Source organism: Salmo salar, chromosome 03, assembly GCF_965601325.2.
Source record: "Salmo salar chromosome 03, fSalSal1, whole genome shotgun sequence".
NCBI classification, from domain to species: Eukaryota; Metazoa; Chordata; class Actinopteri; order Salmoniformes; family Salmonidae; genus Salmo; species Salmo salar.
Genome location: NC_138293.1, coordinates 48,271,028 through 48,297,968, shown reverse-complemented (window position 1 = coordinate 48,297,968; position 26,941 = coordinate 48,271,028). Strand labels below are relative to the sequence as shown.

General features: G+C 43.5%; 2 protein-coding genes across 4 annotated transcripts in view; one reads left to right on the top strand and one right to left on the bottom strand.

Annotated features, from left to right (window-relative positions):
* The window catches only part of LOC106600545 (sodium/potassium-transporting ATPase subunit beta-1-interacting protein 4), a 145,627-nt gene extending 124,062 nt beyond the window's left edge, over window positions 1–21,565 (top strand). Inside the window, exons 5-7 of one of the 3 annotated variants that reach the window (XM_014191975.3) lie at window positions 724–784; window positions 15,027–15,111; window positions 17,005–21,565. In XM_014191975.3, the coding sequence (XP_014047450.1) occupies window positions 724–784; window positions 15,027–15,111; window positions 17,005–17,014 (156 nt within the window). In that variant the 3' untranslated portion in view covers window positions 17,015–21,565. Of the gene's footprint in view, window positions 1–723; window positions 785–15,026; window positions 15,116–17,004 lie in introns of those variants that run through there. The other 2 variants (XM_014191977.3, XM_014191976.2) reach the window with 2 other exon arrangements.
* Window positions 20,912–26,623, bottom strand: LOC106600607 (baculoviral IAP repeat-containing protein 7). The gene is made up of 8 exons (XM_014192101.3): window positions 25,987–26,623; window positions 25,053–25,152; window positions 24,862–24,940; window positions 24,653–24,698; window positions 23,658–23,873; window positions 22,812–22,877; window positions 22,493–22,717; window positions 20,912–22,396 (listed from the first exon to the last, which is right to left on the bottom strand). Exons 1-7 carry the CDS (start codon window positions 26,534–26,536, stop codon window positions 22,515–22,517), a joined length of 1,260 nt encoding a protein of 419 aa, XP_014047576.1. The 5' UTR covers window positions 26,537–26,623; the 3' UTR covers window positions 20,912–22,396; window positions 22,493–22,514.
* Between the last annotated feature and the right edge of the window lie 318 nt (window positions 26,624–26,941).

Genomic DNA, 26,941 nt, shown 5'->3' with positions numbered 1-26,941 from the left:
TACCCTTCAAGATCACACAGATACACACTCATATACTGTATAGCCTGTACCATCACTAGGCTCACTTGTGCATGAAAACATGCATGCCCAATTAACAGACACACACACACAGTCTGCGGTTGCCCAGTGTATGTTTTGAGGGCATTGTGCCCGATGCTGCTTTAATTGGCATGGCAGTGTGCCAAGTCTTTGGAGGTAGAGAGTGTCTGTCTCTCTTTCTTAGCCCCAGTGTGTGTGTCCCAGAATAGATGACAGCCATCTGCCAACAGTACAGCCTATCGTCACTTTGCCTAGATTCAGGCTGTTGAGCCCAGAATAGTGTTCTTGGTTTGGTTATCTAATGGTTTTTCCAGCTTGTTTAAGTGCAGAGTGTTTGTTTTCTGAGGAAATGTCTCTGGACATGTTGTTGATGTGTGTATTGCAGAACACATTATTTAGATAGAGAGGAATATAGATGATCTCATAGACTCATACTGCACATGCTTATTTATGTACTGATCAGTGATTTTGATTGCAACCTGTTGTGCCATCCCCCAACCAAATACTCCCTGTACATACACTCACGTCCCCAGTCGCTATTTTTGAATGGAGGTGTTTATCCCCTAGGGTACTGTATGTTTGCTCTTTTCTCTATGTCCTATAGTTGTACTTCATATGTTTGCACACGCACACGCACACACACACTCCTCTGTGTGTTCTAACTCACTGTGTGTGTTTTCTCAGCTCCTGGGCTTCGTGTACGCCTGCTACGTCATCAGCGCCATCACTGAGGAGGAAGACAGCTGTGAGTACAACAACTTAACTTGACACACACACTTGCACTCCCCCTAAATGAACCACAACCTAACCACATAGCAAGACAGGAAAGGAGGAAGAGGAGAGAAGAGGAGAGGGGGGCCTTTAGCTCATTAAAACTTTCCTCAATCCCTCCTCCACCTTGTCGTCTCCTCCCTTACTCCCCCTCTCCACCTTCCCTCACCCTACCGGCTGTTCTCCTTCACTCTGTGTCCCCTTCCCATTCCACACCAATCCAACCATTCCATTCCACACCCATCCAACCATTCCATTCTCTTCACGCTCTCTCTCATCATTCCACACCCATCCAACCATTTCATTCTCTCACACCCATCCAACCATTTTCTCTCTCTCTCACTCACTCACTCACTCACTCACTCACTCACTCACTCACTCACTCACTCACTCACTCACTCACTCACTCACTCACTCACTCACTCACTCACTCACACACACACACACACACACACACACACACACCCATTTCACACCCTTGACCCAATTTTCTTTCCCTACAGTGTCCTCACTTTACCTTCATTATCGAACACCTGGCTAATCCCCACTTTCCATCTCTCTTTTTCATTCTCTCTTTCCATGTCTGTCATCCGCCTCCCCAGCTGTTAGTTCTCATGCTGGGGGTTGTTAGTGTGAAAAAGAGTGTTTTTGTCATCTACAGCTCAGTACTGTTCACACCTCCACACACGTCATGCCTCTTTCCTTCTTTTCTCCCACCCACTTCTGCAACACGTCTATCTTTTTTAGAAGTACCTATATGGTTGGCTAGTAGAGGGGGGATTGAAGGGAGAGATCGAGAAAAAAGAAACTGGTGAAAGGTGTGGAGAAAGAGAGAAAAGACAAAAGAGTGGATTAGAGAGAGGGAGCGAGAAGGGGTAGAGAGAGAGTAGTCTTGAAAACCTGACCCTAGGCAACTCGGGGTCGGGTGATTGATTATGAGATGATCTGGTTTCAATTATGGTCTCTTTTGGCATAGAGGAACTACATCACTGCCTAGGACACTACTTTATCCACTTCAATAAAATAGAAGCTAGCAAGATGGAGATCACAGAAATTATTTTTAACCTTTCTGGGACATCTGGGACGCTAGCGTCCCACCCGCGGTACACACAATCAACAGCCAGTGAAATAGCAGGGCGGCAAATTCAAAACAACAAAAATCTCATAATTCAAATTTCTCAAACATACAAGTATTATACACCATTTTAAAGATAAGATTCTCCTTAATCTAACCACAGTGTCTGATTTCAAAAAGGCTTTACGGCGAAAGCATAACATTAGATTATGTTAGGACAGCGCCGAGACAAGAAAAACCACACAGCCATTTTCCAAGCAAGGAGAGGCGTCACAAAAACCAGAAATACAGCTAAAATTAATCACTAACCTTTGATGATCTTCATCAGATGACACTCATAGGACTCAATGTTACAAAATACATGTATGTTTTGTTCGATAAAGTTCATATTTATATCCATAAACCCCATTTTACGTTGGCGCGTGATGTTCAGAAAATGTATTCCCACCAAAAACTTCCGGTGAATGAGCACATCAATTTACAAAAATACTCATCATAAACGTTGATAAAATTTACAACAGTTATTGAAAGAATTATAGATACACTTCTCCTTAACCTGTTAGGGCTAGGGGGCAGCATTGACACGGCTGGATAAAAAACATACCCGATTTAATCTGGTTACCACTCCTACTCAGTAACTAGAATATGCATATACTTATTACATATGGATAGAAAACACCCTAAATTTTCTAAAACTGTTTGAATGGTGTCTGTGAGTATAACAGAACTCAAATGGCAGGTCAAAACCTGAGAGATTCCTTTACAGGAAGTGGCCTGTCTGACCATTTCTGGAACTTCTTTGCCATCTCTATCATTTACTAAGGATCTCTGCTCTAACGTGACACTTCCCACGTCTTCCATAGGCTCTCATAGCCCGGGAAAAAAGAGAATGTCGTCATTCCAGCCCCAGGCTGAAACACATTATCGCCTTTCTCAAGTGGCCCATCAAGAGACACTAGCTTATGCGCGTGACCCCGACCGCCCCCGCCTTTGGGATTTTTTCCTCTGTTTGCCGAAAAGGAGATTCCCTGTCGGAATATTATCGCTTTTCTACGAGAAAAATGACGTAAAAATTGATTTTAAACAGCGGTTGACATGCTTCGACGTACGGCAATGGAATACTTTGAATTTTATTGTCAGGAATTGCGCCAAGCGCGCGACACTTCTTTACTATTTCGGATAGTGTCTGGAACGCACGAACAAAACGCCGCTATTCGGATATAACGATGGATTATTTTGGACCAAACCAACATTTGTTATTGAAGTAGACGTCCTGGGTGTGCATTCTGACGAAGACAACAAAAGGTAATGACATTTTTATAATAGTAAATATGATTATGGTGAGTGCTAAACTTGCCGGGTGTCTAAATAGCGAGCCCGTGATGCCTGGGCTATGTACTTAGAATATTGCAAAATGTGCTTTCACCAAAAAGCTATTTTAAAATCGGACATATCGAGTGCATAGAGGAGGTCTGTATCTATAATTCTTAAAATAATTGTTATGCTTTTTGTGAACGTTTATCGTGAGTAATTTAGTAAAATGTTAGCGAATTCCCCGTAAGTTTGCGGGGGGTATGCTAGTTCTGAACGTCACATGCTAATGTAAAAAGCTGGTTTTTGATATAAATATGAACTTGATTGAACAAAACATGCATGTATTGTATAACATAATGTCCTAGGGTTGTCATCTGATGAAGATCATCAAAGGTGAGTGCTGCATTTAGCTGTCTTCTGGGTTTTGGTGACATTATATGCTGGCTTGAAAAATGGGTGTCTGATTATTTCTGGCTTGGTACTCTGCTGACATAATCTAATGTTTTGCTTTCGTTGTAAAGCCTTTTTGAAATCGGACAGTGTGGTTAGATTAACGAGAGTCTTATCTTTAAATGGCTGTAAAATAGTCATATGTTTGAGAAATTGAAGTAATAGGATTTTGAAGATTTTGAAAATCGCGCCACAGGCTGGCAGTGGATGTTACGTAGGTGGGACGAATTCGTCCCGCCGGTCCCATAGAGGTTAATGCAACCGCTGTGTCAGATTTTAAAATAGCTGTACGGCAAAAGCACATTTTTCAATATTCTGAGTACAGAGCTCAGCCATCAAAGCAAGCTATACAGTTACCTGCCAAGTTCTGGAGTCAACTAAACTCAGAATTAGTATTATAAATCTTCCCTTACCTTTGCTGATCTTCGTCAGAATGCACTCCCAGGACTCCCACTTCCACAAGAAATGTTATTTTTGTTCGAAAAACTCCATATTTATGTCCAAATACCTCCGTTTTGTTCACGCATTCAGATCACTAATCCAAAGGCATAACGCGAGAGCGTAAAACCAGAGACGAAAAGTCAAATAGTTCCATTACCGTTCGTAGAAACATGTCAAACGATGTTTACAATCAATCCTTAGGGTCTTTTTAACATAGAACTTCGATAATATTCCAACCGGACAATAGCGTATTCATTACAGAGGAAAAAGAAGGAAGGGTGCGCTTGCGTGCCCACGCAGTAAACAACTCACTGGTCCCAGACAGTCCACTGATTGACTGAGCTCCTATTCTCTGCCCAGTAACAATAGACGCATGAAACAAGTTTCTAAAGGCTGTTGAAAGCCAATGGAAGCCTTAGGAAGTGCAAAATGACCCCACAGACACTGTAGTTTGATTAGGGATTAGATAGAAAAACTACAAGTCACTTCCTGGTTGGATTTTTTCTCAGGTTTTTGCCTACCATATGAGTTCTGTTATACTCACAGACATCATTCAAACAGTATTAGAAACTACAGAGTGTTTTCTATCCAAATCCACTAATAATATGCATATCCTACCTTCTGGGCCCGAGAAGCAGGCAGTTTAATTTGGGCACGTATTCATCTGAATTTCTGAATACTGCCCCCTGTCACCAAGAAGTTAATGAGTGCATTTCGAAAGTGGCTAGTTTGCATCAACTGCCTTAATAACCTCTTAGTGATCCCTTCACGCGCCAATCCCTTTAACGGAATCGATTTGACAACATTCAGTGAAATTGCAGAGCGCCAAATTCAAACTACAGGAATATCAATATTCAACATTCACGAAAATATAAGTGTAATACATCAAAATAAAGCTTAACTTCTGGTTAATGCAGCCGCCGTGTCAGATTTCAAAAAGGCTTTACGGTGAAAGCATACCATGCGATTATCTGAGGACAGTGCCCAGCACACAAAACCATACAAACATTTTCCAGCCAAGTAAAGGAGTAACAAAAGTCAGAAATAGCAATAAAATTAATCACTTACCTTTAATGATTTTCATATGGTTGCACTCACAAGACTCCATGTTAGACAATAAATGTTAGTTTTGTTCGATAAAGTCCCTTTATGTCCAAAAACCTTTTTGTTCCATTGGCTCAAAGGCAGTCACAACAGGCAGACGAAAAATCCAAATAGTACCAGTAAAGTTCGTAGAAACATGTCAAACGATGTTTATAATCAATCCTCAGGTTGTTTTTTGTCTAAATAATCAATAATATTTCAACCGGACAATATTATTATAAAGGAAAAACAACGAAAGGCGCACTCTCAGTAGCGTGCACCAAACAGCTCTGGGACTTTCCACTGTCCACTCATTGAAAGTGGTCATTCTCCCTCATTTTTCAGAATAAAAGCCTGAAACAATGTCTAAAGACTGTTCACATCTAGTGGAAGCCATAGGGAACGCAATCTGGGTCATATCCCTTTATATGGTGGATAGGCTTTCAATGGAAAAACACCCATTTCAAAATAATGGCACTTCCTGGATGGATTTTCCTCAGGTTTTCGCCTGCCATATCAGTTCTGTTATACTCACAGACATTATTTTAACAGTTTTGGAAACTTTAGTGTGTTTTCTATCCAACCAATTATATGCATATCCTGGGCCTGAGTAAAAGGCACTTTACTTTGGGCATGATTTTCCGGACATCCGGACATAGCCCAAAGAGGTTTTAAAAGAAGTTTTAACTAAAACCCCTGCAAAGGTTTTGCCTGCAAACTTGAATCGCAACGGTTTTGAATCGCAACGTTCTGGCATGTCTGACTCGTAATTTGTTGGAAGAGTCCCCGGAAATGTTTTCCCTTCTCGACCTAGGCAGTGATGTAGTTCCTCTATGCCAAAAGAGGCCATCATTGAAACCAGAACCTACCCACTAGGAACAGATGTCAGTCAATTCAACGTCTATTCCACGTTGGGTCAACGTCATTTTATTGAAATTACGTGGGAACAATGTTGATTCAACCAGTGTGTGCCCAGTGGGTAATATTTTTATTTTTTTTGAGACTAGAGAGAGGGGCACACATCTGAAGAACAGCTCATGGTAGCAGTGACCTCATAACCTCGAGGTCAAAGGTCACATTGACGGTTAACTAATCAGGTCGCAGGAAACATTTGAGTGTGGTGACAACGGTTAGTATAATGCACATTTACAACGGTTGTACACACAAGTTTAATGAGTGAGAGGAAATTGTGTGTGTTTGGGGCGGTTGGTGTCGCAGTACAACCACTTCTTTGGTGGACATTCAGTTGCTGTGAATGTTTAGCCCATCAGCTCTGAGCGTCTCATAATCAATCACCCCTAAGTCATCCCCAGAGGGTGAGGAGGAGTCAACTTCAAAATGAGTCATTGACTTTTCCCTCACTGCTGTTTCCCTTTTGCCTTTGTTTTGCTGACCTCGGCGGCCCATCCATCCGTCGTGTGGACAGTTGGTACAGATACTGTCTGTGTAAGGGCGCAGGTGACGGGCGTTCACTTTGAAAAGCACACAATCGCAGAGAGAGAAAGTGTCTGTGTGTGAGTGAGTGCTACATTTAATATATATATATATATATATATATATATTATTGAACCTTTATTTAACTAGGCAAGTCAGTTAACAACACATTTTTATTTACAATGACGGCCTACACCGGCCAAACTCAGATGATGCTGGGTCAATTGTGCGCCGCCCTATGGGACTTCCAATCACGGCCGGTTGTGATACAGCCTGGATTGGAACCAAGGCGTCTGTAGTGACGCCTCTAGCACTGAGATGCAGTGCCTTAGACCGCTGCACCAGGGCGTCTGTAGTGACTCCTCTAGCACTGAGATGCAGTGCCTTAGACCACTGAACCAGGGTCTGTAGTGACTCCTCTAGCACTGGCATGCAGTGCCTTAGACCGCTACACCAGGGTCTGTAGTGACTCCTCTAGCACTGAGATGCAGTGCCTTAGACCACTGAACCAGGGTCTGTAGTGACTCCTCTAGCACTGAGATTCAGTGCCTTAGACCGCTGCACCAGGGCGTCTGTAGTGACTAATTCTAGCACTGAGATGCAGTGCCTTAGACCGCTGCACCAGGGCATCTGTAGTGACGCCTCTAGCACTGAGATGCAGTGCCTTAGACCACTGCACCAGGGTCTGTAGTAACTCCTCTAGCACTGAGATGCAGTGCCTTAGACCACTGCGCCAGGGCGTCTGTAGTGACGCCTCTAGCACTTGAGATGCAGTGCCTTAGACCGCTGCACCAGGGCGTCTGTAGTGACTCTTCTAGCACTGAGATGCAGTGCCTTAGACCACTGCACCAGGGCGTCTGTAGTGACGACTCTAGCACTTGAGATGCAGTGCCTTAGACCACTGCACCAGGGGGTCTGTAGTGACTCCTCCAGCACTGAGATGGAGTGCCTTCGACCGCTGCACCAGGGTCTGTAGTGACTCCTCCAGCACTGAGATGCAGTGCCTTCGACCATTGAACCAGGGTCTGTAGTGACTCCTCTAGCACTGAGATGCAGTGCCTTAGACCACTGAACCAGGGTCTGTAGTGACTCCTTTAGCACTGAGATGCAGTGCCTTAGACTGCTGCACCAGGGCGTCTGTAGTGACTCCTCTAGCACTGAGATGCAGTGCCTTAGACCGCTGCACCAGGGTCTGTAGTGACTCCTCTAACACTGAGATGCAGTGCCTTAGACCACTGAACCAGGGTCTGTAGTGACGCCTCTAGCACTGAGATGCAGTGCCTTCGACCACTGCACCACTCGGGAACCACATGCATCTATCTTTGTACAAATAGATTGCTGAGAACAGCATGACTGAATACAAAAGGGGGAAAGAAAAGTAAAAAAGAGAAGTGGTTGATTCTTTCCTACTTTTAATTATTTAGTAGTTCTAGTCTGATCCTTGCTGGCTGGCTGGTCGTGTAAATGGACAGCTGTTTTGAAGCACAGCTTCCATGCCCATCCTTGTTATTGTAATCAGCCCTGTGCATATGTACTTGTCTTCTTTTATTTTCAATGCCCCCCACACACACACACAGACCATGTACCATGCTCCCTTAATTTACACACTCATTTGAAGTGCCATATTAGACTGTTCCTTCAGTGAGCTCCCCACACTTCATCAGCATCGGTTCGCCCACTCGGCTTTCCCTTTATTTTCTCTCCATCCTTCTCCTCGCTCTTCTCTCTTGCATCTTTCCCCCTCTCATTCTCTAAGCAAGTACAGGGAACGATTGTGTCAGGATCCATTTTATATCTGTAAATGTAAAAGGAACTCTCTCTCTCCCTCTCTGTATGTAAGTTCATGAAGGTGTATAAGTTAGGAGGTGTCTGGTCATTCCTTGCTGCCTTGTTAGGCCAGACTCTGTTCGATATCTTCCGGAATATCCCCATCACCTGAGGAAAGGAGGGATGTGAAGATGAATGGAAGAGTGAGGTGGACAAGCGAAAGAGCAGAAATAGAGAGATAGCACCTGAAGAGATGCGTTAGGAAGGGAGGGAGGTAGAGAAAGGGGGGGAAAGAAGCCTGCTGTGGGAAGAGAGAGTTCAAAGACTAAGCTCCTGAATATGTAATTTAGATGAGACATACATTCCTTTCACGCAAAAAGCCTCACAACAAAGCCTCAGTGGACCGATGTAGGTTTAGAGTAGAATATACAAGCTTGCTTTAAGACAGTTAGGATAAAACTCACACTCAGACACACAAACACTCTCTCTCCGGCTAAGGGAAACCAGGAAGAACAGATCAGTGAGCATCACACTCCTCTCTTGGATCAGCTTCATGTCTCTCAGGCCTTATGTTCCTATTAACATAAGCTGGAGTGGGTGTGAACGTGCGTGTGCATGTGTATGTAACTGCAGGCATACATGTGTGCGCGTCCAGTTATCAGTATGAAGCAGACATCCAGGCAGAGCGAGTGGAGAGGAAAAGCCTCTCTGGAAAGTAGGTCAGAGAGTTATCCTAGTGTTAGCGTGACGGCTAACTGTGGCGCTCGACTGTGCTGACTCACTGTTTCAGTAAATCCCCTGGAGTCAACGGAGGGAGGGAGAGGAAGGAAGGAAGGGAAGAAAAGAGAAGAAGAATGGGGGAATGGACCTGGGGTGCGATACAGTGAGATGGATGGTAGAGTAGGAACCGATGGGGAATCGAGGGAAAGAGAGAAAGGAAGGAAGGAGAGGTGAATGGATGTGTAACTCTGATAGGTAGAGACGTAGGGTGCGTTTGTAAATTCTCTCTGGCTATCTACTCCGATTTCAGAGCCCTCTCGTCTGAGTGTGCCAGAGCGCAGAATAACTGATGAATTTACCAACTCTCAACACCTGTTGAATATGGCCGGTGTCAGTAAACGTTGGCAAAAAAAACGTAATTAAATTGTTCCCAGCAGCACAGTTACAGTCACCAACGCTCTAGATAACATGAAAACAGCCTAACCAGCTCTGCTAAGGGGGTTAAAATGATCAGTATGAAATGTTCTCTCATTTGTGTCTGGAAGTAGCTAGCAAGCTAGCCAACATTAGCCAGTTACGTTGGGTGCTTGACTGCCCTTATGAGGTCAGAACTCTCGGATCAACCCTACTCCTCGGCCAGAGCGTACAGTGTGCTCTCTGAATGCTCCCAGAGCAAAACACTCTGAATTTACCAACAGACAATTTGACAACGCTCTGAATTTACGAACGCCCAGAGCGCACTCTGGCACTCCAGATTGAATTTACGAACACACCCATGGTGTTAGCATGGGCCACCGCCCCACTGTGCTTAGTCACTGTCTCAGTAAAGACCAGACTCATCACCATCACAACGAGATCTGCCTGGGCAAGGAGGGTGGGAAGGAGGAAGGGAGTGACAGAAAGAAAGAAAGAAAGAAAGAAAGAAAGAAAGAAAGAAAGAAAGAAAGAAAGAAAGAAAGAAAGAAAGAAAGAAAGAAAGAAAGAAAGAAAGAAAGAAAGAAAGAAAGAGGGAGAGATGGCATGGGGTGAAAGTAATTAAGAGTTAGATGGATGGATGAGGGTAACAGAGCCAGAAAGAGAAAGAGTTTGGGGGTGGAGTGACAGACATCAGGCAATGGAGGTAGGGGGAGCAGTGTGCAAATAGAAAGAAAATGAGATGGATAAATTGAGACCCTCAACACCCACACATGCTTATGATGAATTGTGTTTGAAGCCAATGGTCTCTAATGCAGTATCCAGCTCATCATTAGTTTATTGTCCAGTTTACATTTGTATGAACTTTATTGGCACACGGCCAATTTCCATTGATAGGAACTGTATTGGCAGGGGCTTGTTTCCATAAGATTCTTTGTTAGTCTTCCCCATCATTCGTCCCCAATGAATGCTGGTCACTATGTTACCATGGTGATGTGGACAGCTTCATTCCCTCAGTCACTCTTTGTGCCGGTGACAAAGTTAAACACATACACACACACACTCTCTCTCTCTCTCTCTCTCTCTCTCTCTCTCTCTCTCTCTCTCTCTCTCTCTCTCTCTCTCTCTCTCTCTCTCTCGCTCTCTGCCTCAGTCAGACAGTGAGCCTGTCGTGTGTGTCAAATCAAATTGTATTTGTTCCATTGCGCCAAATAGACCTGACAGTGAAATGCTGACTTACAAGCCCCTAAACCAACAATGCAGTTTTAAGAAAAATAAGTGTTAAGAAAGTATTTACTAAAATAAACTGAAGTATAAAAAAAATATTACAAAAATGTATAAGAAATAAGAAAACTGAAAATAACAAATAATATGTGTGTGTGTGTAAATGTGTGTGTGCATGCGTGTGTCAGGGCTCCTGCTATGGCTGTGATTCTTACCATGACAAGATCCACAGAAAGACTCAGTAGCCTAGCCACTGTCATTGTCTCCCCTGTTTCTCTTTTGTTCCACTCTTTTCCTCTCACACTTTCTTCTTTCTGGGTCCCCAACCATCTCTCTCCTTCCCTGTTATTTCTCTTCTTTCTGGATCCCCATCCATCTCTCTCCTTCTGTGTTATTTCTCTTCTTTCTTGCTCCCCATCCATCTCTCTCCTTCTGTGTTATTTCTCTTCTTTCTTGCTCCCCATCCATCTCTCTCCTTCTGTGTTATTTCTCTTCTTTCTTGCTCCCCATCCATCTCTCTCCTTCCCTGTTGCTTCTCTTCTTTCTTGCTCCCCATCCATCTCTCTCCTTCCCTGTTGCTTCTCTTCTTTCTTGCTCCCCATCCATCTCTCTCCTTCCCTGTTGCTTCTCTTCTTTCTTGCTCCCCATCCATCTCTCTCCTTCCCTGTTGCTTCTCTTCTTTCTTGCTCCCCATCCATCTCTCTCCTTCCCTGTTGCTTCTCTTCTTTCTTGCTCCCCATCCATCTCTCTCCTTCCCTGTTATTTCTCTTCTTTCTTGCTCCCCATCCATCTCTCTCCTTCCCTGTTATTTTTCTTCTTTCTGGCTCCCCATCCATCTCTCTCCTTCCATGTTATTTCTCTTCTTTCTTGCTCCCCATCCATCTCTCTCCTTCCCTGTTATTTCTCTTCTTTCTGGCTCCCCATCATCTCTCTTCTTCCCTGTTATTTCTCTTCTTTCTTGCTCCCCATCCATCTCTCTCCTTCCTTGTTGTTTTTTATTTTTCTTCTTTCTGGCTCCCCATCCATCTCTCTCCTTCCCTGTTGTTTTTTTAATCTTTCTGGCTCCCCATCCATCTCTCTCCTACCCTGTTGTTTTTATAATCTTTCTGGCTCCCCATCCATCTCTCTCCTTCCCTGTTGTTTTTTTTTATCTTTCTGGCTCCCCATCCATCTCTCTCCTTCCCTGTTGTTTTTTTAATCTTTCTGGATCCCCATCCATCTCTCTCCTTCCCTGTTGTTTTTCTTCTTTCTGGATCCCCATCCATCTCTCTCCTTCCCTGTTGTTTTTCTTCTTTCTGGATCCCCATCCATCTCTCTCCTTCCCTGTTGTTTTTCTTTTTCCACGCTGTCAGTCTGCCTCCCCCCCCCCCCCCCCCTCTTAGGATGAGGGTTCGATTCCCACAGAGGGCCAGTACAAAAAAACAACAACAAAAAATGTATGAAATGTATGCAAGTCGCTCTGGATAAGAGCGTCTGCTAAATGACTAAAATGTAAAATGTAGGATGTTATTGTGACAGATAGATGGTCTTTGTCTCTGTTAAGAATAGCCCCTGTGACGTTAAACATTTCCCTTCCGTAGTGAAACTGTAATCTCCTTATATTGCTCTGCGTAGTTATTTACTCCACATGAACACATTGACCCACATACCTGTCATATCTGGCATGCTTTCATGTCAAGGTGGTTCAGTCAACGCTGCTTGCATGATGGGTAACCTTGCTTGAGACCTGAAGACTTGTGTTTGCTCCCAGAGCTAATCTTTGGCTTTAGCTCAGTGGAATAACATCTGAGTGGTTTGGACGACGCAGGTTTAATACCTAGTCTTTAACGTTGGGATAAGTTAATTTCTCAATACTGCACTGCACACCACACTAAATTTGGAGAAGGTGAGCACCTTTACTTGATTTAAAGATATACTCCACTAGGAGAAATTGCCTCTCTAATACGATGAAAACGTACATTTCCTGGCCACTACTCTACACTGCCACATAGGCTAGTACATGTACCACTGGAACATAGGTTAGTACATGTACCACTGGAACATAGGTTAGTACATGTACCACTGGAACATAGGTTAGTACATGTACCACTGGAACAGCACAACATCAGCTGTAGTTTTGCCATATTCAGTTTGGTACATTAATACATTACAGTTATATCACAACCCATGTCTCGCACAGTGTGATTTTTCCCAGTCACTATTTCTCTCAATCTTCCCCAACTCTTTATCTGTATAAGGGCACAAGGTGAGGCCCAAATGCAGACACAGGAGGCAGATGGTTGAGCTCCAATATCTATTATACCAAAAGGCAAAAGGCAGGTCGGGGGCAGGCGAGAGTTCATAAACCAGGTCAGAGTCCAAACAGTACCAGGAGATAGGCAGGCTCGAGGTCAGGACAGGCAGAGTGGTCAGGCAGGAGTTCAGTGAACAGGTCCGAGTCCAAACAGTAGAAGGGGATAGGCAGGCTCGAGGTCAGAACACGCAGGGGTTCAATGATCAGGTCCGAGTCCAAACAGTACAAGGGGATAGGCAGGCTCGAGGTCAGGACAAGCGAGAGTTCATAAACCAGGTCAGAGTCCAAACAGTACCAGGCGATAGGCAGGCTCGAGGTCAGGACAGGCAGGGGTTCAATGATCAGGTCAGAGTCCAAACAGTACAAGGGGATAGGCAGGCTCGAGGTCAGGACAAGCGAGAGTTCATAAACCAGGTCATAGTCCAAACAGTACCAGGCGATAGGCAGGCTCGAGGTCAGGACAGGCAGGGGTTCAATGATCAGGTCAGAGTCCAAACAGTACAAGGGGATAGGCAAGCTCGAGGTCAGGACAGGCAGAGTGGTCAGGCAGGCGGATTCGGCATCAGGACAGGCAAGAGTCAAAAACCAGGAGGGCTAGGAAAAAACAGAGACTGGGAAAAATAGGAGCTAGGAGAAATGCTGGTTGACTTGGCAAAACAAGAGGAACTGGCACAGAGAGATGGGAAACACAGGGATAAATACACCGGGGACTAATGGGGAAAACAGGAAACACATGGAGGTGGGTGGAGACTATCACAAAGACAGGTGAAACAGATCAAGGCGTGTCAATCTCTCTCTCTCCCTTTTCTTTCTCTCGCTCTGTGTCTTCCTGTTCTGCTATGTGGGAGGTCAGGGGTGGAGAAGATTATATCCATCATTATCTCCTAACCGTGTTTTACCTCGCACGGCTTGTCAAGGCAGGAGATGGAACCCTCACTGCCTGTTTGTAATGAGAAAATCACTGGTACAGAAAAGTCCAGGCCAACCGTGTGTGTGTGTGTTTGCTGTCCAGATCAAGTGTGTGTTTAACCTTTGTTCGTGTCACTCACCTTACTGGAGCTGCCACTTCCTGATAACTCAGGAAGAGGCTGAGAGGAAACTGAGAATCCCAAGGAGCCGGAATGGAGCCAGAGGAGAGGGACATGTTAGCTTGTCACTCCTCTTTATTGTTTATCTACAGATAAGTTGCCCTATCAGGAACTCTAGTCCCTACAATTTACTTCAAATATTCTATTTGTCTATTTGAATCTCTCATAAAACAACTGTTCCAAGTGGAGCCGTTTTCTGGACACTACTCAGTGTGTTTTTATTGAAGTGGAACCACTTCTGTCAGGATTAGTTATCTTCAAGATCCACCACCAAATTACTGTCCTGTTGTAACGAGCCAGTTTCACTGCATCCTGTCCTCTACGGTGTTTACATATCCATTGTGATAATACATGTGCATGCTGTTTTCACACACTCCTTTAACCTAATCTCATTGACTCTTTGTCAGTGAAAAGTCTAAAAGTCCTTTCCCCTATTTCTCTCTCTCCCTCTCTCTGACTGTTTGCAGCACTCTATTTTTTCAGAGTAAGTAAACAGAGAGTTGGTCTGTCACTTAGTGAAGGTCACCCTCTGTTTTTCAGCGATAAAGAGCTTATTTTGACAGCTGCCTGACTCTCGCCTCGTGCCCTGGGCTCACAGAAGTGTACCTCTACCTCAGATAGTCTATAAAAATATGGGAAGTTCATTTTTGGATGTTGGATGTATTTTTTGAAACTCCCTTGGAATGCCAACACTTGACCCCTCTCATACTGTAGGTTTAACTCTGTGTTTTGTAGCATTGGGCTGTTTTCTCTTTACTTCCATTTGCCATAATCAATATTGTTTTTATTTTGTGAATCCATATTTGTCATTGGATGTTGTTTTATTATTATTTCTTTCTGCCTATCAATGTCTGCCTGTCTGTCATCTTCTGATTTCATTTGTCATTGTAGCATTTGATCCTTTTGTTTTCAGTTGATTTTGTTGGTGGATTTGACCCATTCCCTCTCTACCATGTCAATGAGAAACCATCCCATCTCCTCTTAAAGCCCATGTACCTGTAAGTAGTGTGTGTGTGTGTGTGGGGGGGGGGGGGGGGTATGCATTTGTTCTTGTCTGTGTGTTTGTTATGTATGTGTCAGCTATTATTTTTGTCTTAGTTTTCATTATGAACAAAGGGAGTCTAGGCAGTACATACAGTGTTATGTATTCTAATAGCTGTTCTCATGTTTCTCTGAGCTAGGACTTTTACCATTGTGCTGATAACTCTCTCTTGCATGACTTTGTTTCTCTGCGGCTAGTCTTTGAGATTAATTAAGATGTAACTTATTCTTCGTTAACACAGTGTTAATTGGAATAAGCCCTTAATTACTCCTGTCTAATAGTCAGTTTTCACCTAACAAGCACATCATTAAAAATTACAGTAGATAAATGGTTCCATGGTGTGATGTCATAGGGGTATTTTATATGGTCCCAGAGAAAACAGGACAGAACTTTGGACATGTTCCTACTGTATATAGTACACTACTTTTGGCCAGTGATAAAGGTATGTGGCTCTGGCAAAAAAAAAGTTTATAGGGAATCATTTGGGACATGTTGGTAAGTGTTAATACTTTTTCCTCACCACTGGTCCCCCGTACTGGTCCCCCGTGGGAATTGAACCCACAACCCTGGCGTTGCAAACGCCATGCTCTACCAACTCAGCCACACAGGACCAAGAAATAGGCTAGTGTGTGGGAGTCTAGAGTTGGGGTTCCTGTCTGATCCAGTTAACCATACACTTCAATATCTCAGCACAGCAACCCAGTGTGTTTTCATTAAAGATTAGCCAATATCAAATTCATAAATATTTCAATTGTACAGATTTTGTTATTGAGATTAAGTACATAACAACCGTATCATGGCAGACTATTCTTCTGTGACTCGTATAAACGTTCTTTCTGGTTCTGCTAGCTCTGTGTGGGAGAAGGAATAAGCCTGACTAGAGTAAACAACACTATTAAACCTGCTATATCTTGTCTGAAGGCTTAGGGGAATGTGTAGGTTTGTCATGTCATTGTGTGTGTGTGTGCATGCGTGTGCGCGTGTGTGTGTGCATTTATGCATATAGACATACAGGTAACTGCCAAATAAAGGAAACACAAACATATTGTTTTAATAGGGCCACCACAAGCCGCCAGACGAGCTTCAACGCGCCTTGGCATAGATTCTACAAGTGTCTGGAACCCTATAGGAGGGATGTAACACTATTCTTCCATGATAAATTCCATAATTTGGTGTTTTGTTGATGGTGGTGGAAAACGCTTCCTTGGGTGCCACTCCAGAATCTCCCATAGGTGTTCAATTGGGTTGAGATCTGGTGGCTGCGACGGCCATGGCATATCATGACACATCAGCAAGTTGAGCAGTCATCACTGAAGCTCCTGCTAAACTTGCCCCAACAATCACCCCTCTTTCTAAGTCCCCGAGATCTCTTCTTCTAGTCATGGTAGCCTAAATAATGGGCAACAGGGCATTTTATACATGATCCTAAGCATGATGGGATGTACATTCCACACCTGTGTGCAAGCACCTGCTTTCAAAATACTTTGTGTACCTCATTTAGTCAAGTGTTTCCTTTATTTTGGCAGTTACCTGTAGAAATACCATGGATTGGAGGTTCTCTGCCTTTTAGCCACCAACACAGCTTCCATTGGAATGATCTATTCAATTATGCAGGAAACTTAATAACAATGTGGGCAGTGGAGTCAGTCTTTTAAGTTCCCTTAGCCCAAATGGAAGTGTTATTAGCCTGCAGGACATCTCTCCTGATAGCGTCATCATCTCTGTTGCAAATGAGACAGAAGGAATCCCCTCCTCCAGCACTAGGGAAATAAAGCCTAGATGGTAAATGTACTGGAAATCATGTGTGTTCCTCACCCACTCACTGTCTTCTGTGTTCTATCACCTCCAGGTCTACGTAAATAGGGCAGAAGACAACATTCCAGGTTCCGATGGAAACAAAGTGGCTGCTCTGACTGACACAACAACAGTCCGAGAATTCACTGGGGCAGGCCAGACATTCCTCTGATTCTCTACATCTCTTCAGTACTTTAAGCATGTACATTACTGGTGCTCTGCTTAATAATGACTGTACTTCCCAGTTCTGTTCTGTTGTTAGTGGGAGGGATGGAGAGGAGGGGGTAATTACAGTGTAACATGGGCCTGATCTCTTACTGTGTACTCAAATATAAATTATTTATCTAGAACTACAAACAGCATCCGACAACAGAGACGTACAGTACCTGCTGTCAATGGCTGTATTTCTGACCATTGTTCTATCAGAACTAGTGATCTATCTATAGATCATAGCTATATATACAGTACCAGTCAAAAGTTTGGACACCTACTCATTCAAGGGGTTTTCTTTATTTTTAGTATTTTCTACATTGCAGCATAATAGTGAAAACATTGGCGCTATGAAATAACACATATGGAATCATGTAGTAGCCACCCTTTGCCTTGATGACAGCTTTGCACACTCTCACATTCTCTCAACCAGCTTTACCTGGAATGCTTTCTAACTGTCTTGAACGAGTTCCCACATATGCTGAGCACTTGTTGGCTGCTTTTCCATCACTCTGCAGTCCAACTCATGCCAAACCATCTCAATTGGGTTGAGGTCAGGTTATTGTGGTGGCCAAGGCATCTGATGCACACTCCATCACTCTGCTTCTTGGTAAAATAGCCCTTACACCGCCTGGAGGTGTGTTGGGTCATTGTCCTGTTGAAAAACAAATTATAGTCCCAATAAGCTTAAACCAGATGGGATGGCATATTGCTGCAGAATGCTGTGGTAGCCATGCTGGTTAAGAGTCCCTTGAATCCTAAATAAATCACTGACAGTGTCACCAGCAAAGCACCCCCACACCATCACACCTCCTCCTCCATGCTTCACGGTGGGAACCACACATGTGGAGATATTCCATTCACCTACTCTGCATCTCACAAAGACATGGCAGTTGGAACCAAAAATCTCTAATTTGGTCTCATCAGACCAAAGGACAGATTTCCACAGGTCTAATGTCGATTGCTTGTGATTCTTGGCCCAAGCAAGTCTCTTCTTCTTATTGGTGTCCTTTAGTAGTGGTTTATTAACAGCAATTCGACCATGAAGACCTGATTCACGCAGTCTCCTCTGAACAGTTGATGTTGAGATGTGTCTATTACATTAACTCTGTGAAGAATTTATTTGGGCTGCAATTTCTGAGGCAGTTAACTCTAATGAACTTATCCTCTGCAGCAGAGGTAACTCTGTGTCTTCCTTTCCTGTGGCGGTCCATATGAGAGCCAGTTTTAGCATATTGCTTGATGGATTTCGCGACTGCACTTGAAGAATCTAAAAGTTATTGAAATTTTCCGGATTGACCTACCTCCACTGTCGTTTCTCTTTGCTTATTTGAGCTGTTCTTGCCATAATATGGACTTGGTCTTTTACCAAATAGGGCTATCTTCTGTATACCACCCCTACCTTGTCTCAACACAACTGGCTCAAACGCATTAAGAAGGAAAGAAATTCCACAAATTAACTTTTAAAAAGGCTCACCTGTTAATTGAAATGCATTCCAGGTGACTACCTCATGAAGCTGGTTGAGAGAATGCCAAGAGTGTGCAAAGCTGTCATCAAGGCAAAGTTACTTTGAAGAATCTCAAATATAAAATAGATTTTGATTTGTTTAACACTTTTTTTTTGGTTACTACATGATTCCATATGTGTTATTTCATTGTTTTGATGTCTTCACTATTATTCTGCAATGTACAAAACTGTAAAAATAAAGGAAAACCCTGGAATCAGTAGGTGTGTCCACATTTTTGACTGGTACTGTATATATGTATATACACACACATATAAACTTGTGTGAACCTGACAGTTCAGCCTTCCTCCTGTTCTCTGGTCTGAAAGGCCTCTCTGTCTGTGGCTTTGTGGTTTGGAGTGTTTTTATGGCTTGGTCTCAGATCCTCACTCTTAGGCTGAATTACAGTTAAGCCTGTGGAATGGAATGAACTATTGTGTTCTGCTGTTTACTTGAGGCCAGGATCTGTGCACATAAATACACAGGCAAAGCAGTAAGAGGTAGGGAGGGAAGGGGGGGAAGGAGTGGGAGACGGGGGTGGGAGGTAGGGAAACAAAGCAACCAAACCTACAGGGGCTTCAGTCAAAAATAGAACCAGAAAAAAATCCAAATAATAGAACACAAGATGGAAAATGAGTTTGAGTCAGGGTTTTGAAATGCAAACTAAACAACAGCAACCTCATAACAGGGATTGCTTAAGGTATTACACAGGCAATAATGTTTGAGTCAAAGTTTTTGTTAATCTAGTCTTACTTAGTGATGTGACTGGTCTTGATATACAGTGTTTCAGTAGACTGAATCTTAAAACTGTAGAGAGGGATGGAATGAAAGGAAAAACTGTTTATCTGTAACCTTGTTTTACAGTTATTGGTGTGGAGCTTTGAGGTTTGTGTCAGGATTTAGATGTGTCTTAAAGCCCCTGTCCAAAAACCCAACTGCTTCCAACTGCTGTGAGGGTAGCGGTTTGATCATAAGTCATACACTGTGGCCTACTGTATTTCTTATCCAAAATAGTATGCGATATGAGAGGTAGTTTGTCTACATTTCCCCTCCATGGCATACAAAGGTATTGAATGGAGTGTAAATGGTTTTAAGTAGCACAAATATAGCAAAGCAAGAAGACCGAGCCATACTGTACACCACCTGTTTATCATTCCATCTATAGGTCGATGATTAAACTGTGATACATTTTAATTGTTTTTTTTTTCATAGCATATTTGAATGGGTTTTGTATGATAACCGTGGATATTCTGTATTATACGGTAATAATCTATTGTATGTTTGGGTCGCTGTGGGGTTGGGGAGCAGTTATCCCACAATTCCAATAGACAAACTATTTTGTCCAAACTTTAAGATGGGGGATATTTCTTGAGTATTTGGACTTTCTGTTACAGAGTGTGTAACTGCCTGGGTCTTTGGCTGTGTCCATTTATGAGTAGAATGGAGTTGCCACTAGACACTAATCTAAGGTGTGTTTTGTGGTTCATCCCTCATTAAGATTTGAGAAGGGGCAAGTGATCCTAGATCTGTGCCTAAGAGCACCTAATCTACCTGGACTGTCCACCTTCTGCCTTAATCTTCCTGTGTACCACTACTGCCCCCTGCTGTTGAATGTAGTCATGTACTGAATAGGTTTCTGTTCTGGACAAAGCCCTCTGCTTTGTCATTTAGGGTTTCATGGCATACTGTTGATTGATAAGATATAATAAACCGTTTAGGTTATGTTCCATTGGCCTACTGGACCCCATAGGAAGGTCCAGTGTACTACCCTGCATGTATGTATGCCTATATCTCACTGTATACTTCTTTATCTCCATGTTATCCACTCAGTCTTATACTTGACGCCATTCAGAAGAACAAATGTATTTCTTTGTTCCAACTGAAGCCTCTACATTTATTTGCATCATTTGTCTTGATGCAATCTGCTGTGGCATGAATGTGATGAATACCCTTGTTAAATCAAAGCTTGTTTTCTACTTAATCAAAAGAGCCTTGAACACAGCACATATGAAGACTGGAATTTGGTTCGGTCTCATGTTTCCAGTACCTGATCCACACCTTATCCCCTTGTGGGCTTGATAGACAGGCTTCTGAGCTGATGATATCAAATCACAGCTGTCTCTCAACTGATATTGGCTTCATATGAATGCTTTTGCAGAACAGTGGTAGTGGCTTCAGTGATGGTGCAAAAATAATGATGGTAAACTATGGACCTTGATCCAAATGACATCCTGAAGTAGTGCACTATATAGGGAATAAGGTTTAATTTGAGATGTAAATGTAACATTTCAGGACAGTGCAACGTTACAGAAGATTCAGATATAGATGTATTGTGCAATAGACATCATTCTGTCATAGATAATGCCAACTCTATGCATTACATTTCTATCTGTAATACTCTGTTGCACTCCAATGAATAAACCCCAAGCGTATCAATACCAAGCCATGGCTGCCTGTCAATACTTATGAACAAAGGACCAGATACACTTTATTAACTGTAACCAGGATCATTACCAACAGTGAACACACACTGCACATTGTCTTGATAAAAAAAATATGTTTAGACACCTAAAATATCTTAATTTATAGGAACAGTTTTTTCCTTTCAATGCAATACAGCCTCTGCAACAGGGAATGGAAGAGCCATACCTGGCATTAGTTAGTCAGAGCCTATTGTGGTCGTGTAATGGATACCACTGAAAAAAAACTCCACTTTGTAGATAATTGTTTTTCTTTGTATAGGAAAGTGAGGGGGAAAGCTTTTTGTATTTCTCTTTATTTTGTGTTCTCTGTAGTCCTCTTCATGTGACTCAATTATGTAATCATATTTGTCCAAACCTGTGCTGTGTTCAATTGTGTAAATAGCAGTTTGTTAATAAAAAATGTACTTTTTCTCCCCAACTTTGTGGTTTCCAATTGGTAGTTACAGTCTTGTCCCATCGCTGCAACTCCCGTACCAACTCGGGAGAGGCAAAGGTCGAGAGCCATGCGTCCTTCGAAACACGACCCTGCCATGCCACATTGCTTCTTGACACACTGCTCGCCCAACCCGGAAGCCAGCCGCACCAATGTGTCGCAGGAAACACCGTACAACCGGCGACTGTGTCAGCGTGTATGCACCCGGCCCGGAGTCGCTAGAGTGCGATGGGACAAGGACATCACGGCCAGCCAAACCCTCCCCTAACCCGGATGATGCTGGGCCAATTGTGCGCCACCTCATGGGTCTCCCGGTCACGGCCGGCTGCGACACATCCCAGGATCGAACCCAGGTCTGTAGTGACGCCTTAAGCACTGCGATGCTTAAGACCGCTGCGCCACTCGGGAGGCAAAATGATGGGTACTTTTAATAATCCGATTCTGGGTCATTTGTTTTAGGGATTAATCAATTTTGTACAAATACTAACTGTAATCTGATGTGCAGTTGGACTGATACATTTGCTCTCCCAGTTGATCTCTAAACACCAATAATGATATTGGAAATGTGTTTACTGTATTAAAATAAATTATATTCAACAACTTCTATTCCAGCCAAAAAGAAGCCATTTTGATTTTGGAGGTTATTTTGAGCAGGGCAAATCAACAGCGGAGCAGTGTTGAGGTTAGGAGAATGGATCTGTCAGGCATCTAAAATACAGGGAACATTTTCACACAATTCTCACAGCACCTATAGAAAGATGAGCCGCCCCGAGGGGTTGTAGAATCTTTCTTCATTTGTCAAAGGCAAACAAAAGCCTAAAAGTGAAACAAGGGTATTGTGTGTTGGTGTATTAGGTATACTTTAGGGCAATCTTGTCATACAAATATACACACATGCACACTCCGACTCACACAAGGGTCTTGTACGTGGCTCTCAGGACATGAATGCTCGGACGCTGCCTCTGATGGTGGCTCTGCAGATGGGGCAGTGACGCAGGCTGGCAGCACAGTCACTACACACCACCAGGTGACCACAGGGGATGAAGACGATGGATACCAGCTTGTCCATACACACCTTACATGTCCGCTCCTCCTGCAGCTGACGCAGGAGCTCCTCAGGGGTGGGGTCTCCCACTGCTGAAATACAAACATGAATTTACAAGTGTGTGTGTGTGTGTGTGTGTGTGTGTGTGTGTGTGTGTGTGTGTGTGTGTGTAATATGACCTCTGACCTTTTACTCTGATGGGTGTCTGTGTCCTGACCCCTCCTGCACTGGGCCCCTGTCTCTCCACCGGCTCTGATGGGGCAGAAAATACAAACAGTAAACAAGGGTGAGACACATGGTTACACACAGTAACATGATTTATTTACATCGTTAACAAGAGTCTCCATTTGTTGTTTCTCGGTGTCAATCCAATCAATTCAGATGCACGAGAATATCAAAGGGTTAAAATATGAATGTGGTCAACATCAGAGTTGAAAATACCAACATTGGTCTCAGCAGGCTATTTTTAGGACACCCCCTAGGGTAAAAGTGTAATTACAAAGGTTTAGGCTGTTTATTAAAGTTATGGCCTTTACCCCAGCTCTGTGGGTCCCTGGACTCTTCCCAGCCCATAACCATCTGCTGGTCCCTACCTCAAGACAAGTACTTCATCCACTACCAGGGTATATATTAGCAGCACCTGCCTGGGTATGGCTCACAGGGGTTAGTAAGGGTTAATCCCTAGACATTTGCCCTATCTAAAAGAACCCATTTCCACCCATATGGAAAAAATACATGAATTTCACATGTGATCACGTGAAGTGTTTCAAGAACATGATTTAATGTAATCACAGGTGATCTTATGTGAAGTTGATGTGATAACGTGACAACATGTAAAACAACATGTGATAACATGAAACTACACATGTGAACACGTGATCACATGCGAAGTGTTCCAAAAACAAGTTTCCACGTGAAAGTGACTGCAGTTTTTCTGTAATTGCCTTACAATGTGCTTTGAGCATCAGGAAGCTCTATGTAAATCCAATCCATCATTCTTAATATAATCATTATCATGGTCACCATCCTCACCCTGGACTCTGCTCTGCAGCCCCCTGGTCCTGTCCTCCTCCTCAGCAGCCAGTACGTCAGTGACCAGGTCAGACACGGAGGTGTAGTGCTGGCCGGTCAGCAGGTACTTGGTCTGGACCAGACTCTCCACCAGGCCAGCCTCAAACCCCATCTGGAGCACGGTCTGGACCACAGGAGACAGCATGACTGAGGGTGTGCCCAGACCACCCACCACGTCTGACAGAGAGGAGGAGATGCCGGGAGAGGGATCAAAAGAAAGAGGGAAGAGAGGAATAGAGGGTGGGGGAGAGAAAAAAGAAGACAGGTGTTAGGTGGGAAGTGGGGGAAAAGATAGATTAATATATAGAGAGAGTTTCACTGAAAAGAAATAGCGCTGAAAAAAAAATGATTTCTAACCGAGGCAATCTCTCTCCATGAGAAAACCTAAAGAGATATGTGTGTTCAAGCAAAAGCAATTACCTTTTCCCACTCCTGTAAAAAAAGATGGATAGCAGTGCAGATTCAGCAACAGGATGTGATGACAAGTGTGAGCATTCTATCATTTGATAAACAGCCCAGTAGAGAGAGCAGTACCCCAGGGTGTGTGACTCGATAGAGTAGGCGACCCAGGGCCCCACATCACCTCTCTGACACACATTTATCCACAAGAAGAAATTCACTTTTTAATTATGCTCTAATAGCTAAATTGAAAAGCACCACTGAGGGATCCATCTGTTCTTCTGCCTGTTCTCTAAAACAGCTGAAACAAGCCGTATTTGTGATTATCCAGCTACATTCACATGATTAAGGTCCCACTTATGAAATACTACATCCTCTTAGTCTGCAGCCAAGGGGAAGCAGCGTATTCGTTTCCAAGGTAATCCATATTTATTGTGTTTGTTCAGCACAGGTTAACACATGGGGCGGATTACCCTGTAATTTCATTTGGGGATGGTCAAGAGAATGAAGTGGATGTAATGTAAGTTTCAATGTTTAATTTGTATTCTGGGACTCACCATTTTCTGAAGTAATTTCTTGGGACACCGGTGTCTGTGATCCACCCTGGAAAACAAATCCACCCTCAGGATTTATTCTGTAAGTGCCCTAACACACTGCTGCGACCACAACGGTTATGATGGCACATTATGAATATGCAAATGATTTTTGATTTTGGTATATCAATGTATGAGAGTGAAGGACAACACTGAGGGATAAAGGTAGTTACCACAGTCTCTCTGTGGAAGTGGGTAGCCTGGATATTGCTGACATAGTCACGTCCTCTTGTCTGGATCAGGAAGTCACATCTGAGGAAAGAAAGAAGTAGCCTATTGACCCAGCCGCACCGTGGACACAGGGTGAAAGGCATTACAGAATGCCTTTTTACAGGTTGTGTGTGTTGGTGCTGTTGTGTGTTACCGTGGGAACCACTTGGCGTGCTCCTGCCAGGGGTCATCTCCAGGTTCCCAGTTCCTCAGCCCTCCGTCACAGTAAAAGCATTTCACGTTGTCACCGTGGCCTGGGAGTGTGAGGGGCACAGACCAAGTATTATCACAGCACTTTACGTATCATTATCACTGACACAAAGAGTTTACCTGAATATTAGACATACAGTAAAAGAACACATTTTCTCTCTCTCTTCCTCTCTCCCTCCCTCTCCCTCTCTCTCTCGCTTTCACACACACACAAACAAACAAATAAACAAACACATGGACATATACATACAAATACACTCACACCCACACAAACATACACACATATGCATACAAGACACACAGACAGAAAACAGTATGTGTTTGCTGTCCATGTGTACACAAACACAATGAGACAAATGTTCACAATGATACACACCCAAAACATACCTGCTGTGAGGATGTGGATTGTATTATTGTATTTCCAAAACTGAATTCCAAACAAAGGAAAAGTAGTTTCTCTAATTCTCTCTCATAGTCGCTTTAATTTCAAAAGCTTTAAATACCACAACAGTCTAAGCATTACAGCGATGGTATTTTCTCCTTTACGCAGTCCGAGTCCTGTCCAGCTTTTTCTGTCCACAAATACATGACTCAGCGTCACTATTGTCACATGAACTCACACACAAAGACTGGAAACTCGTAGTGACCACTGTTCCACTACCCTGCTATTTCTGAATATAAAATAGCAAATGCGTAATTGCCACGGTGTGCTTAACTATATCCAAAAGCAAAGCTTCAACAAACATTAATGGGACTTTATAGGTAACCAAAAGAAAGAAGTACGTTTTTAAACGTACCCAACAGAATTGAGAAAAGTTCAGAAATTCAGAAACAATTCACAACACACACTGTCACCATCAACAATGACTATTGCGTACCTGTGTAGAAGAATCCTGCCCTCGCCAGAATATCGGGCTGGACCGCAGCACCCGTGGGCCAGTTGTGGAAGGTGGTGAGCCGGGATTCCTCTAACTCCATCTCAGGGTAGACAGCCTGCCCGGCCGTTCCCTGGTCGTCCACGGTCATCCTCTGGAGCTGGCTCAACAGCTGGCCGTCTACTGAGTCAGAAGGGGACCCGGAAACGACAAACAGCGGGATATTCCCAACAGCTCTACCCTGCACAAAACTACAGGTGGGGAAGTGCCTCTTGTGTTCGACGATCGGACTGTCCCCATGGACCCAGTACCTCAGGATCCCTCCGCAACAGAAGCACTGGACCTTATCCTCGGGCCCCAGAAAATAGAATCCCGCTCTGGCCAGGTTCCCCGCGGTGACTGGTGTGTCCCTCAGCCAGTTTTCAAAAGTTCGAAGCCGCTCCTCTTCGCCTCGCATCTGGGGCTTCTCCAGAATATACAGCATCTCGCTCCTGTAACCCGTCATCCTGGAACTTGTGGTGTCTTCTTTTTCCTTCGGTCCTGTGCCAGTCATCCCCTTTCTGTTCCATAGTGGACTGTGCGTGTGGAAGCGCGGAGCGCACAGTGCTGGACATATATTCCCTGCAGCTGTATGAAGGGATTGCGCAGTAAGGCACATCGGGCAGCGTTCCAGAACTCACTCAACAGATGCCAGAAAGCAGTCCGTCCCATGTGGTCAAACCTCGCAGCTGCAATCTGTACTCATGGGTAGACATGATGTAGTAAATGTAAATCTGAAACACTCCAATTAGTATGATATGTTACGTTTCGTATGGTATGTGTTAATTTATAGATGTCCATCATACATTTCGTATGATATGTTACGTTTTGTATGGTATGTATTCATTTATAGATGTCCATCATACATTTCGTATGATATGTTACGTTTTGTATGGTATGTATTAATTTATAGATGTCC

Excerpts from the sequence above, each read along its gene's own strand:
- LOC106600607 (XM_014192101.3), bottom strand. The coding sequence starts at position 26,536 with ATGACTGGCACAGGACCGAAGGAAAAAGAAGACACCACAAGTTCCAGG. Across the intron at positions 24,941-25,052 it reads CACGCCAAGTGGTTCCCACG|ATGTGACTTCCTGATCCAGA; the intron begins GTAACACACAAC and ends TTCTTTCCTCAG. Across the intron at positions 22,878-23,657 it reads GCTGCAGAGCAGAGTCCAGG|AGCCGGTGGAGAGACAGGGG; the intron begins GTGAGGATGGTG and ends CTGCCCCATCAG.